This window comes from Callorhinus ursinus, unplaced genomic scaffold (genome assembly GCF_003265705.2).
Source record: "Callorhinus ursinus isolate GAN/ISIS: 27379988/994484 unplaced genomic scaffold, GSC_fseal_2.0 scaffold5, whole genome shotgun sequence".
Classification (NCBI taxonomy): domain Eukaryota; kingdom Metazoa; phylum Chordata; class Mammalia; order Carnivora; family Otariidae; genus Callorhinus; species Callorhinus ursinus.
In genome coordinates this window covers 35469589-35486781 of record NW_027397067.1, presented here as the reverse complement: position 1 = coordinate 35486781, position 17193 = coordinate 35469589, and the positions used below count along the sequence as shown (strand labels likewise).

At 31.2% G+C, this 17193-nt stretch overlaps 1 protein-coding gene across 4 annotated transcripts in view; it reads right to left on the bottom strand.

Annotated features, from left to right (window-relative positions):
• The window catches only part of CNBD1 (cyclic nucleotide binding domain containing 1), a 451411-nt gene that overhangs the window by 101713 nt on the left and 332505 nt on the right, over positions 1-17193 (bottom strand). For all 4 annotated transcript variants that reach the window (XM_073892725.1, XM_073892727.1, XM_073892726.1 and 1 more), the window contains 2 exons: positions 6256-6365; positions 4567-4717 (listed from right to left, as the gene is read on the bottom strand). In XM_073892725.1, the coding sequence (XP_073748826.1) occupies positions 4567-4717; positions 6256-6365 (261 nt within the window). The remainder of the gene's footprint in view (positions 1-4566; positions 4718-6255; positions 6366-17193) is intronic.

Below are 17193 nucleotides of genomic sequence, written 5' to 3'. Positions count from 1 at the left end.
GTCTGCAAGATGTTCAAAATATTTGGCTGGTTTTATCATTAACAAAACAGTTCTTCAATGTATTTACAAAATACCTAATGGAATAAAATAATATACTGAGAAACAGTTATATGAAATATAATTTTTTCACTCAAAACTATGTTCATAAAAACCCAAATTAAAAGAAAAATTTTACTCAAATTAATTAGCATTTTTTCTTTTAACATTATTAGTAAGGATCAAAAAAAGATTCATAAGAGAAAAAATACTTTTAAGTGTCATACCTTATTTTTTACTTGGAAATGTATTTTTATAACAAAATTTTATCATAAAGCAAAACCAAAAAACAAAGGAAAGGGAAGCATATTTACTCTGGCAAATTGTTCAAAAATTTAGGCTCTTCTGATTAACACTGTTACCAAGGAGACCCCTGGTTATAACCTGTCTCAGCAAGAAGGAGAAATACTGATGTACTGGGAAGCAGATCTTCTGGATAAGAATGTATTCATTGCTTCTAAAATGTCTAAAAGACCTATCTATAGTAAAAAATCTAGTTTCCTAGGCTTTTGATTAAGAGACTCATTATCAGAGATAAAAGTCTTTGGATATTCTTTCTGTTTAAATACAAACAAACTTTCAGATAGTTTGTAGCAATGTCACCTTGGAATTGAAATTTTCCTTTCGCAAAGAAAGACAATTTAAATCAATAGCTATCCCTTATTTTTTCAGTCATGGGTGGTTGAATTGAGATATAATTAAAAAGAGTGGTAATTCATTTTTTAACATGAAAAGTAATCCTTTATCATTACAAAAGTGGTACACTTGTTTTAATGGTAGGATGAGAATTTCAGATACCAGTAAAATTAAAATAGTTGGTATTCATAATTTTAATCTAAATGACTTGAGGTATAAGTTCTGAATCTGGACAAAAATACATTACCTTATTATTAAAAATAATAGTCTGGTAAACTATATTCCCAATGGCATTATATAAAAAAGAATATATTTATATTTGCTTAAATTTAATAATAATTCTACTACTCTCATTTTTTTTAAATTTTTTTATTGTTATGTTAATCACCATATATTACATAATTTGTTTTGGTGCAGTGTTCCATGATTCATTGTTTGTTCATAACACCCAGTGCTCCATGCAGAATCTGCCCTCCTCAATACCCATCACCAGGCTAACCCATCCCCCCACCCTCCTCCCCTCCAGAAACCTCAGTTTGTTTTTCAGAGTCCATCATCTCTCCTGGTTCGTCTCCCCCTCTGACTTACTCCCCTTCATTCTTCCTCTCCTGCTATCTTCTTCTTTTTCTTTTTTCTTAAAATATGTTGCATTATTTGTTTCAGAAGTACAGATCTGTGATTCAACAGTCTTACACAATTCACAGCGCTCACCGTAGCACACATCTTCCCCAATGTCCATCACCCAGCCACCCCATCCCTCCCACCCCCGACCACTCCAGCAACCCTCAGTTTGTTCCTGAGATTAAGAATTCCTCATATCAGTACTCTCATTTTTATTTAGATGTTCAAGGTAATGTCTGAAAAGCATGTATATAGATTGCAAAAGTTATTTGCAACTTTCCAAAAGTTAACAACCTAAATGAACAAAAAATCACTCTTCAAGTATTTTTAAATACTTCAAAACTAATTATTGCACAGCTTCCTTTATGATTGTATATAGACAGTTGTATATATAATTCTCCAGATAAAGTATTTAACATTTATGCAATCTCTTATGTTTCCTAATTCTGTTCTACCTATCCCAAAGTATAGATAGGCATAGTGAATTCATTGTTCCCTTTATGTATTTACTAAATATTGTTGATAAACTGGATCATTTAAGTGATACTGGCCTTTTAACATGATTTATATGGGAACAAATAGAGTGTGACTTGTATACTTAAGAAAAGACATGAACTTTAATTTAGTTCTCCAGTAATACATTTTACAATTCTAAAAAGAAATAGCATATTTAACAATTTTTGATAAATTAGAAAGTGTAGGCAATGTAATCCACATGTGGCTAAGAATTCTGTTGAAGCACATTGGTTTTATTAGTTTTTGTTATTTCTTAATGGACCACCTCACATATAAACAATTATTCCTAACACCAATTTAATACACCAGCTAATAACAATATTATCCTGATTGCAAGATGATACATCCTGGGTTTTGCTCAAGTTAATTATTCCACTTTAACGCTTCCAATTTGTCATCAACTTGATATTTTTTAAGGCACATTTTATTTTCTCTTAAGTCCTTCCCTACGCCATTTTATAGAGATGGATTCATATTTCAGATAATAAAGAGTGGAATAGATGGAAACAAAATGAAGTAATATGAAAATGCAAAAATAAAGAACATTGTTCATGTGTGAAGATGATTCAGCAAAATTAACCATTACATTTCTCATTAAAATTATTTAGCTTTCAATATATATATTTACTTCTTTGGAATAAAATATAAAATAATTAGAATGTAGAAATAAAAAAGACTCTGAAATTAGGGGCACCTGGGTGGCTCACTCGGTTGAGTGATGGACTCTTGAATTCAGCTCAGGTCACTCTCTCAGGGTCCTGAGATTGAGCCCGTGTTGAGCTCCGCACTCAGCAAGGAGTCTGATTCTCTCTCTCTCTCTCCCTCTGCCCCCCCCCCACTTGAGCACACTCACTCTCTCTCTCTCAAATAAGTCAAGTCTTAAAAAAAAGACTCTGAAATCAAATACAGTTGACCCTTGTACAGCAGGAGGAGGGGGCACCAATCCCTAAGCAGTCAAAAATCCATGTATAACTTCTGACTTCCCAAAACTAAACTACTAATGGCTAGCAGTCGATTAACATATATTTTGTATGTTATATATATTATATACTGTATTCTTACAATAAAGTAAGCTACAGGAAAGAAAATGTTATTAAGAAAATCATAAGGAAGAGAAAACACATTTTCAGTACTGTAATGTATTTATTGAAAAAATCCTGTATAAGTGGACCCACACAGTTAAAACCCATGTTTTTCAAGGGTCAACTGTAAAATATTTTATTTTCTTAAAAGTTGTGGCAAAACAAGCAAAATAAATCCTTAAGAACATTTCTGTTTAGGAAATGTTTAATTAGGCACACAATGTGTCAGTAGCTTTAAAACATCAGTCTCAAATGAGCAAAACATAGAAAGAAATTTTAAGTATGGATAGCACACATATAAAACACAACTAAATCTTACACTAAGCCATCTATTTTAATTTTAGGTTGCCAGACGGCAAAGAAGATTCTAATACATGCTTGAAAGAAGTACTTTCATGTGTGAAATGTTGATTTACATAAAAAAGTCCACAGTGTATTTGCCTTGCACCAGTTAACATAATTAGTACAGGAAAAGAAAAACCTAGCCTATATCAAGTGAGAATATTATAATTTTAATTGGTAGTTGGTATTTATTTTTAAGTGATATTTACCTTTAGGGGGGTTTGTATTTGAATGTCACAGAAACAAAGAAAATTAATCAATGCTATTTCAAATTTATAACTTTTAAAAAATGGATGTATGAGCTTGAAGTTAAGCAAAATCACAGTTAAGCAGGTAGAGTACATATTCTTTAAAAAACATAAAAAAAAACTTGCAATTCAGGATAAGGGGATTCAGTCAATCATACAGGCATAATCATGGGAATGCTTCTTTTTTTTAAGCTTTTGTTTATTTGTTTGAGAGAATGAGTGAGAGAGAGCGAGAGCACACAAGCAGGGGAGGAGGGAGAGGGAGAGGGATAAGCAGACTCCCCTGCTGAGCAGGGAGCCTGACAAGGGGCTCAATCCCAGGACCCTGGGATCATGACCTGAGCCAAAGGCAGACGCTTAACCAACTGAGCCACCCAGGCAGCCTGGGAATGTTTGTAATTTAGTTTATTTAAAGCAAATTTCTCACCCATGTTCATTTCTCTGAGTTTTTCCTCTTTTATCCTTTATCTAATGTTTGATATTCTTAGTTTTATTATACAAAAAACTATATTTTCTTTAATGTCTTGTTATGTCATCATTTATTAAACCCTATTCATTTATCCTTCATACTCAATTGCATTTCCTATTTGAGTATAATGTTTGGAGGACCAAACACGGGTGGCTGCATGACTATTCTTTTAATAATACTAGAATGCTAGAATTTCAAGTAAAAGCTTAAATGCTACAAGCCACGATTCTTCATATACACTTGATCTAGATTGTACATTGGAAGATAGCACACTCTTGACCTGAACCAGAAACATAGAAGCAATAATTGTATATATGAAAAATCAAGAGATACTCCATAAAAGGAAGGAATGATGCTATTAATGGTAACTTGGGAATTAGAGATTTTATTAATTTCAAATCAGTGTTTTGAAATATTAATACATTCTAAAAATAGCACAATTAAATCAGACAGAATATGGAGTGTTAAAGGGGACTATCTATAGATACATTGTTTCTGTAAATAACATATATATACACCTACACTTAGTTGAGTGTCCTTCTCTTTCTATGAAATATATCTACATTTGTCAAAAACTCATCAAATAAAATGGTATAAAAGACATGTATGTATTTACCAAATAGGTCCTTATCTTCAATGATTGCCATCTCAACCTCTTTTCCAGTAACTATTGTGCATGTGAAAGGAACTTGAAGAAGAACGCTAATTTCACCAAAGGACTCCTTCTCCTTAAGTCTACCCATATAAACAAGTTTTTGAATTTTTTTCTGTAAGAGATACAGATAATTGATGTTCAGTGAAACCACTTTCATTCAATGGATAAATACTATTATTATAAGAAATTCACTGTTCAGAAATCATTTTGGTGTATGGTATTTAAAATAAATTGCAATTGTATTCAAGTCAGAGAAAACAGTTATGTACACACGTATTTAAATTATATTAGAACAATAGTAAATTGATAGACAATTTCAACATTTCTAAGGTAATTAAAAGTACTGTCATTTAGTGACCTGCAAATTAAATTTTTAATCCACCAACGTTTAGGAAACATTGAGTTCATTCCATTTTTCAAGGTCCAAGGATAGCATTTTGTAAATATAGCTTAACTTTGTATGTTTTCTGAGCTATCATTTATTACCTCAGCCCCAGTTGCAAGGCACATTTGTTGCACTAACAGAGAATGAGAAAATAAGCACAAAGGGCTATGATCAGAATTGATGGAATTAATGGCCACAGATGGAATTCCACCAAGACCTTGTTTAAATAATACAGAAACATGGAAAGTGAGTTTGACTCAGGGAACTAGCAATTTAGGTCCAAATTAGAAACAGTGGAAAAGGGCTTACCAGGTTTTCAGTGTGCATGATTGTGGAGAAAAAGTCGAAATTCCAAATTATCTTTTCACAGAGATCTCAACAGCATCAAAATGGGGATGAGTTGATGAGCAGTATGATTAAAAAAAAGTGTAGCTCTCCAAGTAGGTGATGACATGAACTTGGAAGAGGTGGAAGACTTTACTAAATATCCTGGGGTCAAAAGCCAGTATCTAACTTGAAGAATTGCCACTTATATAAATGGCAGATCTTCACACTAAATATAATTTGTGTAGCAGAATTCAACTGAGTTTACATATTATATTAAATGCCATTGAAGACTGCATGACCAATCAAAAAAAGGATTAGTTCTAACTTTTCTATCACTGAATTAGTGTTTTACCTGTTCTAGAACCTCATAAAACTGGAATCAAATAGACTGGGTTTGATGTTTTTGCCCAGCCTAATGCTTTGAGATTCATCCGTATTCTTGTATGCATTACTTCTCTTTATTGAAGTATGGCATCCCATTGTAAGAATATATCACAAGGCTTCCATCCATCTAACTGTCAACGGACGTTTGGATTACTTATAGTTTTTGGCTTATGAGGATTCATGTGAGTCTTTTTGTAATGTATATTTTTATTTCTCTTGAGTAAATAAAGTGGAATTTCTGGGTCAAATGTAAAGTGCATTTTAACCAATCTGGTATTCTTAAAGTGGTACCTTGTTGTGGTTTTAATTTACATTTCTCTGAGGAATAAAGATATTAAGCAACTCTAATGTGCTTATTGGTCATTCCTATGTCTCACAATTCAAAATACAATGTATTCTACATTCCTGTATCTTACAACTCAGTAAAAGGAAAAGAAATAACAAAAAATAGTCAAAAAATTGAACAGAAATTTCACAAAAGGAGACAAATAAATGTTCAATAATTAGGCTAGATTCAATTATGATTAAAGAGAATACATAAGTTTAAAACTTACCACTTTTTTTGATTGTAGTTTTGTAAGTCCTACAATATTTCTATAAATATCACAATATCCAGAATTAATATAAGCCACAAAAGAAATTATCTTTCCACTTTCCACTATCACTGAAAATAAAAAAGATAATTCATCATTTTACACATTCTTCTCACAAAAAATTATTTTAGATATCACAATAAAAGATGACATATTTAATTCAGGAACTATTAATGGCAAATTTTTTAATGGCTGGCAGTTTATGTGTAGTACTCAGCAAATGATAAAAAATTTGCATCTGTTATTTATATTTGTAACCTAAAATATAGGTAAATGTTGACAAGACTTTGGCTGTAAAGGCAATGGTATGCTAGTAAACTGTCAGGCGGAGGACACGAAAGTGTGGGGCAAGGCCCAATTTGTAGCATTTGCTGACTTTTATGGTATAAATATTCCTGCCATGGCTAATTTCAAATTGCTAGTGTCTTAACAACCAGCTCACAAAATCCCTGAATATTTAGCTTTTGACTTTCTGGGGGCTGTGACTTGAGCCAGGCCTGGCACTCTACTAAATACAGCCGTGGTTAAAGCAAGGACTTTGAAGCCATACTGGCCTGGTTTAAAACTCTACTCTGCCACTTTGTAAGTGACCTCAGATAGATTATAGAACTTCTCTGAGCTTCAAGTTTTTCAACTTTAAAATGGCAAAATTGGGGGTCATTGTTCTATACTTGACACATGGTAATTAATTGTATATAAAGTGCTTATCATAAGGTTTGACACATAATATTACATAACAAATCATATTATTGTCATTATTATTTTCTCAAATTTGTAAAGCCACCCTAAGGCCAAGATATACTTGAAGGTGAACTGGATAATACCTTTATAACTATCAATGGATTAAAAAGCAATGTAAATAAAAAACATCTGATCTATATAACATTAAATTATCAACATAATATAATTTAAATAATAAAATAAATTGGATTTACATAAATTAAAATTACTATTTCAAATTGAATTTTAGCTTTGTTCATTCTAAAACATATCAATATTTTTTCCTAAAAACCCAAACACAAAAATGATAATATAAATATAAAGATGTATGTGTATCTTTCCTGTGATTTTGTAAAGTAGACAATTAAAAAAATTTTTAATTATTCAAAAGCATTTATTTCATAGTGTAGAAGAGTATATATCAACATGAGAAAAAATATTGATGTTATTGAAAAATAAGCTAGAGAATAGCATAGCTCTTTAAAAATTAGGGTTAAAAAAGAACAAGGTGGCAATTGGTAAATATAATTTACCATAAGCAAAAAAATGAACACCAACATACAATAGAAAATACTTTAAGATAAATCAAGTGACATTTCAATTATTTTGCTGACATGTTTATAAGAATATGCTATCTCCCTTTCCTTATATAATATTCAGAGCTCGAAGTTTATAATTAAAACATTAAAAGGTTATTCTATCACCAATCATTTATTTTGCTTAAATAAAAATTTATGGTAACACTTCTACTGTCTTATATTGTATTTGTTACAGCCAAACACTGATATTATAAATTTATCTTAAGACATCAAAGTAAAGTATGTCTGTAAAATTATGTGTAAATTGTATAGACAAGAAGAAATTTTCTCATAGATCATACTCCGAAAAGCAAAGAGTATCTTTCTATCAAAAGGTTATATGATAGTAGTGAAAATGTTATATGATAATAGAGACTATCATATAACCGTTTTACTTTTTTTAGCCAATCAATAGGATATAAAGGGAGGCATAGAGCCTCTTGGTAATTGTTGTAAGAAAAGGATGCACTTAAATAGACACTAAAGAAGACCATTATTTTAAATGTTCAGAGCTGCACTACTGTAAATTTTTTCTTGAAAGTCAAGCCCTATATAGATCATAGAGAAGCATACCTAATATCAAAAGGATAAAGACCATAGAAATTTCTCTTCGTGTTGAAGGCAAGGCAACAATGAAAAAGCTGAACCACTGCTGCAAAATCTATGAGGCAGTCTCATTCCATAGAGGGGATATTTGCTACTTGAGTAATTGTTTATGGTCTTTATAATAATCATAGCAAATTTTTATCTTAATGAAGACAATATAGAAAAACCATTTTCATCAAGTAGTTTGAATTTAATAACATTACAAAAAATGTGTATCATCACTTAAGTAAGAAATTGTAAATATTACTTTTTTAAATGTTTTATTTTGAAATTTGGGTTTTATTTTTTTAATTTAATTTAATTTTATTATGTTATGTTAGTCACCATATTTTGACTAGAAAAAGAGTCATACGAATTACCTGTAAAGACTTAACACCCCCTCCCCCCATTGTGTTTCCCAGTTTTACCTATTTGGCCTCTGATTCTGCTTCCCATTACAAAGAACTTACATCAGTGATGTCATGATTAATATTGTCATCTCTATACTCATTCCTCTTGGGTTGCATAGAAAATGACAACATAGACAAATCCGAAGGATTATAACACAATATTAAATGAAAGATTTAGTCATGAACTATATAGATTAAATTTTATTATTATTTAAAGGTCATATTCATTGATGTTAAGGAATTAAAGTTGATTTGTATTTAAAAAATAGGTTTTGCGAGAATCCCCTCTGGAGAGAATGGAGGACATATGTTTATGATTGCTTAGGACTGCTATTCCTCCACCCAACATGAGATCCATCCATATGAGTGGATACACTACCGCATAAGAAAATGTAGATTAACAAGTTTGGAATTTTACTAGGATTCCAGAGGCACAGAATTAAATCTTAAAAGAGGGGAGAAGAAAGAGGTAGAAAATATTCAGAGACATATAGTGCACCTGTAAAGTCTTAGGTCATTTAAGATAGCCTATCAACTCTTAGTGATGGACAGAAAACAAGGGTTTAAATGGAGAAAGAACTTTCTGCACTGAGATGTAGTAGCATACATCAGCCCTAGAACTGTGGCTTGCATTTCTCCTATATAAGCATCCTGATGAAACTGGTTCTTGCAAATATGAATAAAAATAAAGGAAGACCCTAATAGTGTCTTTTGACCCCTTTTGACCAGAGTTTTGTTGGTTATACTGTCACAGTTGATAGGTCTCCCCACCCTTAAGCCCAAAACAATATACATTGAGAAGGGAGTGGAAAGGAAGAAACACAAAGAGAGATTCAACCTATAATCACCACTTCAAAGAAAAGAGTAAACAAAACCAAAATCTCTGTAAGTAAACATGCTAATACCAAAGTCCAGCAGAGTATTATTTTAAGTATTACTTTAAATACCTATATTGCTTCTGTTATTACAATTATTTTGCTCATAAAAAATGAGAAAATACACAAGAATACATAAATACATGTATCTTATATACATATACATACATATGTATAAATATATAAAATATGATTCATGTATAATATATATACTCATAAAATACATATATACGTAAAGATAACCATTGTTAATATTTTTATTGCATACATTTCCAGAATATTTGGAAAATTCTGAGAATATATATGTATACATGTAAAATTATAGATTTGTATTATTTATAATGACTGACCAAAAAAGCTCCCCTCTTTAAAGATTTTTTTTTTAATTTATTTGACAGAAAGAGCCACAGCTAGAGAAGGAACACAAACAGGGGGAGTGGGAGAGGGAGAAGCAGGCTCCCCACGGAGCACAGAGCCCAATGCAGGGCTCGATCCCAGGACCCTGAGATCATGACCTGAGCCGAAGGCAGATGCTTAACCACTGAACCACCCAGGTGCCCAAAAGCTCCCCTCTTTAAATATAAGTTTGAGAATTACTGGAGTAAATTATCTTAACTAAAATGAAAGTCAGATACAAGTTCCATTTGTCATAAATGTTAAAAAAATACTATTTGAATTTTAGGAAAATGTAAAGGAAGAAATGGATGACAGGAAGGGCAAAAATCAAAGATCTACTAGAAAAAGAATGTAGTGAAAATGCCTTTGTGTTTACAAACTAAATTTAAAACTTTTTATCACTAATCTGATTAATATATTTTTAATCTGATGACAAATTTAAAGCCTCTTAATATCCTAATTTTCAAGATTTTGTATTCAAGAATGTTAATAAAATCAATTTTCTTTTAAAATGGAAAAAAACTAGGTTTTGAAGCTCCTCATAAAAAATTCAGACATATATTTTAAAACTGGAAATCATTAGACCATTATGAAAAGAACAAACTTGATTTTATCTTAAGGTAAATATCAGAAGGATTTACAGAAACTAAATATTAGGCATTGTTCTTTTTATTTCCATTGTTTATTATATGCTAGAAAGTAGTCACAAGTGCAATAAAACTATTTTATTCCAATTTTCAGATCAGAGTCATGATAAGAAGTATAATTCCTTACTGGCTATTAGTATCAGGCCTGGGACAGTTTAAATGGAAACTAGTGATTAGAAAGATGGTTAAAGGACATCTTGTTAATTAAGATAAACCCCATCCCATTTGCCTCACAGGCCAAAACAGTTTTGGAGCAGAAGTGTATCTGAGGATCTATAAGACTGATACAACTTCAAGCAAGATATGCATTAACTGAAGGGATACCAGTTTTCCTTGTAAAACTAGGCTACTGGAAAAAGAATGATATAGAATAGTAATATGGACTGCTATTTTTTTCTTGAAGTATAAGGGGCATACAACATTATATTAGTTTCAGGTATACAAAGTAATGATTCAACATTTGCATACCTTGCAAAATGATCGCCACAATAACTTTAGTTACTATCTATCAACACATAAAGTTACAAATCATTTTCCTTGTGATGAGAACTTTTAAGTATTACTCCCTTAGCAACTTTCAAATTTATAATACATTATTGACAATAGTCACCATACTTTACATTTAATCCCCATGACTTATTTATTTCATAACTGGAAGTTTGTGCTTTCTGGTCCCCTTCACCCAAATAGCCCATTCCCAAACCCCTCTCTCCTCTGGAAACCACCAATCTATTCTCTGTATCTATGAGTTTTGTTTTGTTTGTTCTTTCATTCTTTCAATTCCACATATAAACAAAATCATACAGTATTTCTGTCCTCTAAGTTTGCTTAGTATAACATCCTTAAGTTCCACTCATGTTGGTGCAAATGACAACACTGCATTCTTTTTTAATTGCTAGGTAATAATTCCATTTTATATATATATAAAACATATCTTCTTTGTCTATCAATGGACATTTGAGTTGTTTCCATATCTTGGCCATTGTAAATAATGCTCCAGTGAACACAGGGATGCATGTATCTTTTAGAATTAGTGTTTTCATTTCCTTTGGGTAAATACCCAGAAATGGAATTGCTGCATCATATAATAGTTGTTTTTTTGAGGTTTTAATTTTTTGAGGAGCCCTCATACTGTTTTCCATAGTGGCTGAACCAATTTAAACTCTCACCAGCTCCAACTTCGAATTCTCTATACTTTTCTATTCTTTCTTAGTAAGTAGATAGATGATAGGTAGATAGATAGCTAGATGATAGATAGTTAGATGATAGATGACAGATAGGTTCTATATAGACATATATAGAGGTTTGAATATATATACATACACATGTACATGTATAGGGGAAGTGTGTGTATATGATATTTCATGGAATTCCATATTCTTTCCTCACATATGTCCTGTCTTTTTATGATCTTTTAAAAGGATTAATGTTCAAGCACCAGTTATACTGTGCTTTGGTTAATACTGCTGCTTTTGTTACTTAGGCTTTAATGAGCTTGGTGTTTTCAGAATTACACATTTGGTTTTGTCATTTCATTTGAATTTGGGGCACTGCTTCATAATATTAGATTTGATTCCTCTCACGCTTAAGGATTACTTTAATAAATATACAACATACATTTAGCTGTGTCTACCAGGAAGAAAATGCTACATATGAATTTGCTATTATTATACTAAATTTTGATCCTCAAGTTTTCCAGATATTTCCACATATCTGGGCTTTAACTAAATATCACTAAATAGCAAGAGTCAGCATAAATTCAAAACTATAGGTATAGACTTCCAAATACCTCAAACTCTGGAGGTACAGAACATAAAATGATTATACAGGAAATAGTAAATAATACAAAGATGATTTCTGGAAGGACTTGTATAAGATAGAAATTTTTCTTATAAGTTTGGGAGAATTAGACCAGCTGATTGTATGTTATCTTATTAAAAAATCCCATTTTAAAATGACTTTTGGCCTTTTCAAGTTTTCTAATTCATGCTTCTCTTTCTTTTGATATTTTATATTTTATAGAAGTGTATTTTTTCCATCTGATTTTTTAAATCATTAGAATGAACTTGTTTATAACACTTTATTATCCTTAAATCTTTATTGTGTCTTTATTATATTTCATTTGCTTGTAACAGGGTTTATTTTTTTGTAAGTAATTTTTTCTAAACAGCATTTCATATCACAAATAACTACTATTTCTGTGCAGTTATTGTTTCATAGTTCATTGATCTCTGCACACTTATTTTATTATTTTTTAAAATTTTATTTATTTAGTCTTGCTTTCTTTTTCCAAACCTCTGGTTTCAAATGCCTAGATCATTCATTTTCTTTTTTCTTGATTTCTGATGTATTCAACACCACACAATTTTTTTACCTACAGCTTCAACTACATTTCATATATTTTGAAGTAAAGTGATTTTGCTATACGGTTGAAAGTTTTTCTTAATAGCTTTTAATCAGTGGAGGACAATAATATGTAACTTTCCAAACACTTAGGACTGTCCTTTGCTGTCCTTTTAAAATCAATTCTAAGGTTTAGTTTTGCTCTTGACACTATGTGAACACTATACGCAATGTATTTTTGTAAATATTGCTTATGTCTTAATATGGAGGGGGAAAGTTGCTCTTGGATATGGAGTTCTACATATATCTAATGGCTTGAATTCTTTATTTGTAATGTTCAGTTTCTAGTTGTCCCCAATTTTAATTTATTTGCTCTATCATTTCCTGAAAGGACTGTATATAAATAATTAACTACAATGCTTATTATACTTGTTTCTTCCTATAAGCCTATCAGTTGTTTCTTTATATAGTTTGAGACTGTTTGGTGTGTACATGTTCCTAAAAGTCACACTTCTTTCTCTCATTTCTATTATCAACATAAAATGCCTTATTTGTTTACCGCAATATTTTCATTGAATTCTATCTTGCTATATGTTAAGATTGTTTCATCAACTTAACACACATACTTTAAAATAAATGCATCATGTCATTTATATTGTTCTGTGGTGTGATTTCCCTTTTAAATTATTTCTTCTTTTATGCTTGTCAATATTTTCTATTGAACTTTCCACTTCTTTATGTGTAGATAAACACTATTTTTAAGACTCCATGGTGTAGAGGTACTATAATTTAGGGGAATGTAATTATTTTTCTAAAGTTAAGCTTTTAAATGGTTCCAAGTTTTGCTAGTTAAAAATATGTTATAATAAATTTCCTTTATGAACATCTATAGATAGGTGCAAAATTTTCTATAAATTAAATTTTCAGCTAACAGATGAAAAGATGCTCAATATCACATTATCAGGGAAATACAAATCAAAACTACTATGAGATACCACCTCACACCTGTCAAAATAGCTAAAATTAACAACACAGGAAACAGTAGGTGTTGGCAAGGATGTGGAGAAAAGGGAACCTCCTTACACTGTTGGTGAGAATACAAATTGGTGCAACGACTCTGGAAAACAGTATGGAGGGTCCTCAAGATGTTAAGAATAGAGCTACCTGGGTGGCTCAGTTGGTTAAGCAGCTGCCTTTGGCTCAGGTCATGATCCCAGGGTCCTGGGATCCAGCCCCGCATCGGGCTCCCTGCTCGGCAAAGAACCTGCTTCTCCCTTTCCCTCTGCCTGCCGCTCTGCCTACTTGTGCTCTCTACCTCTTCTGTCAAATAAATAAATAAAAAATATCTTAAAAAAAAAAAGAAAGAATAGGGAGCTACCCTATGACCCAGCAAATGCACTACTAGGTATTTACCCCAAAGATATAGACATAGTGAAAAGAAGGGGCACGTGCACCCTGATGTTTATAGCAGCATTATCAACAATCATCAAATTATGGAAAGAGCCCAAATGTCCACTGACTGATGAATAAATAAAGAAGATGTGGTGTGTATATATAATATAATATATATAATTATATTATAATATAATATAATGATCAATGAACTATGAAACAATAACTGCACAGAAATAGTAGTTATTTGTGATATGAAATGCTGTTTAGAAAAAATTACTTACAAACTCAGCCATCCAAAAGAATGAACTCTTGTCATTTGCAATCATGTGGATGGAGTTAGAGTGTATTATGCTAAGTGAAGTCAGTCAGTCAGAGAAGGACAAATACCATGATTTCACTCATTTGTGGAATTTAAGAAACAAAACAGATAAACATAGGGGGGAAAAGAGAGAGAGAAGCAAACTGTAAAACAGACTCTTAACTATTGAGGACAAATTGAGGGTTACTGGAAGGGAGGTGGATGGGGATGGGTTAAATAGGTGATGGGCATTAAGGAGGCATTTGTTGTGATGAGCACTGGAAGTTATATGTAAATGATGAATCACTAAATTCTACTCCTGAAACTAATAATACACTATATGTTAGCTAACTGTAATTTAAATAAAAACTTGAAACTACAAAAAATTAATTAAATTTTTCATATAGCATCTAATGGTAAATTTTGATAGATTTTTGACAAATTTGAAAATGAATTCTAATTATTTTAGTTGTTATGTCCTTGATATTTACTGAGGGTTGGATTTATTTATGTATTTACTATTTGTATATTTTTAATGAATTTTTGGTCATATATACTGTACATTTTTAATACTGGGCTTTCTGTCTTTTCTTATTTATTTGTAGTAATTCTTCACAGAGTATGGTTATTTAATCTTCATTATTGTATACATTGCAAATATTTACTTCAGTTTCATAAGAATGACTTCATTTATTTATAAGCTTACCACATAATTTTTACTATTTTGTATGTAATCAAACCTGTTAAAATTCTCTTGATAAACTAGACACTGAGAGTGACAATGATTACTAATAATTCCTTATTTTGTTTCAATAAATTTGTAAGATTTTTTAATTTAAATATTTCATATTATTTATAATTTGAATAATGTATGAGGTGAGAATTTTTATCTCAAATGGATAAAAGTCCCAAAACAATTGATGAAAATTCCATCCTATCCTAATTGATTTGAAAAGTTCCTGCTATCATGTATAAATTGATAATAAAATTATGAAAGTTTTTCTGAAAATTGTGATTCTGTTCTCCAACACTTTTTAAATTATTTTAACATTAGACTGTTTTGAGTACTATGAGATAAGTTTTCCTATTGAAATTTTACCAAAATTTTCTTGGAACATATTGTGTTTGTTCTTTCAGATAAAATTATGATGCTGAATATTTTTTTTGTCCCTGCAAACCCACTCTCTAACTTTCTCTACTCCGTTGTTTGCCCTAGAATGCCAATCTTCATATAACTCATCAACCAGTCTCCCTCATCCCTCAGTTTTTGTTTGAATTTGGCCAATGGGAAGCAAATGAAGGTGACTGTAGAAAAGGGAATTTGAGGTACTTATTCCCCCATCTGCCTCCCTGATAGGCTACTGTGTAGCAGAGGCTGAACACCTATCCCAAGTTCACCGACTGCTACAGCAAAGCACTTATACCTATAAATGCAGTTAGATACTGATAATTTCTTTCTAGTCTTTCCCCCTCAGACTTAGAAATGGTAGTGGTTTTCTACTATATATGTCCTTGGGTGCTTCACCATCTTTTGGTACTTTTTGTTAACCTTACCCTCACCTTTGTAAATAGTCCCTTCCTTAAACTCTCTTCCATCAAACCCATGTAATATGCTGTCTATTTACTGCCAGACTTTTACTGATACCGATGGGCTTCAAGGCTCATAAGATATTCTGTCAAGATTTTCGTTAGCATTATATTCAATTCATATGTTAGTTTAGGTGAAATTGAATGTTTATAATATTCCAATCTAATTTCTATTCCCTAAGTCTTCTTTATAAGGGGTTTACAACTTTCTGAATTCATTTCTGGATACTTAATTTTTTTATGATATTTTAAGTGATGTTTCCCATTATTTTGCAAAATTAGTTACTGTTTCTTGTACAAACTATGATATATTGATTTAAGAAAAGGAAACTGACTCTCGTTGATGTAATAAAAGAAGAGTTTTGAGGAAAAGACTGACATTTGACCCAATCAATTACAATTACAGTGTCACAGTCAGAATAAAGCATAATAATTTTTATACTCAAGAAGTTTATCCCACAAGAAAAAGTAGTATGAGTAAATGGGGATCAGATGGAAGATCCACAGAGGACTTCCTTCTGTGCAAGAAGTGTTGATCATCAAAGAATTTCAGTGGCATTACCAATCACTAACTTGATGCCAAGCAAATAGAAATATTTAAAAGGAAACATTTTAAATAACACAGGAACTGTATGATTATCATCTTTCAAAAATATTTCTGATTTCACTGATATCATTTTTCCCCTAGCACTTTGATTAATCTTGATATATATCTCATATATATATATGGAGAGGGATGATATATATATATATATATCAGATGTATATATGTATACACATATGGTCAGTTAAATACAGAAGTAGGTATATATATTTCATTTCAGTGGGATATTGTGTGTTCTGAAAGTAACCACTGTATTTAGCCTGACATTTGGGAATCAAAATCCAATTTTCAGTCATAATGGCAAAAATAATCTTATCTCACAGAGTTACCTAGGGGATTAAAGAGATAATCTAACCTAATCTGCAAGAGAGAGTGCTTTATAAATAGCACTAATTTAATAGAAGAAAATTATTTTCATATTTATGTAGAAAAATAAAAGTTTCTAAGTTTTCACCTGACAA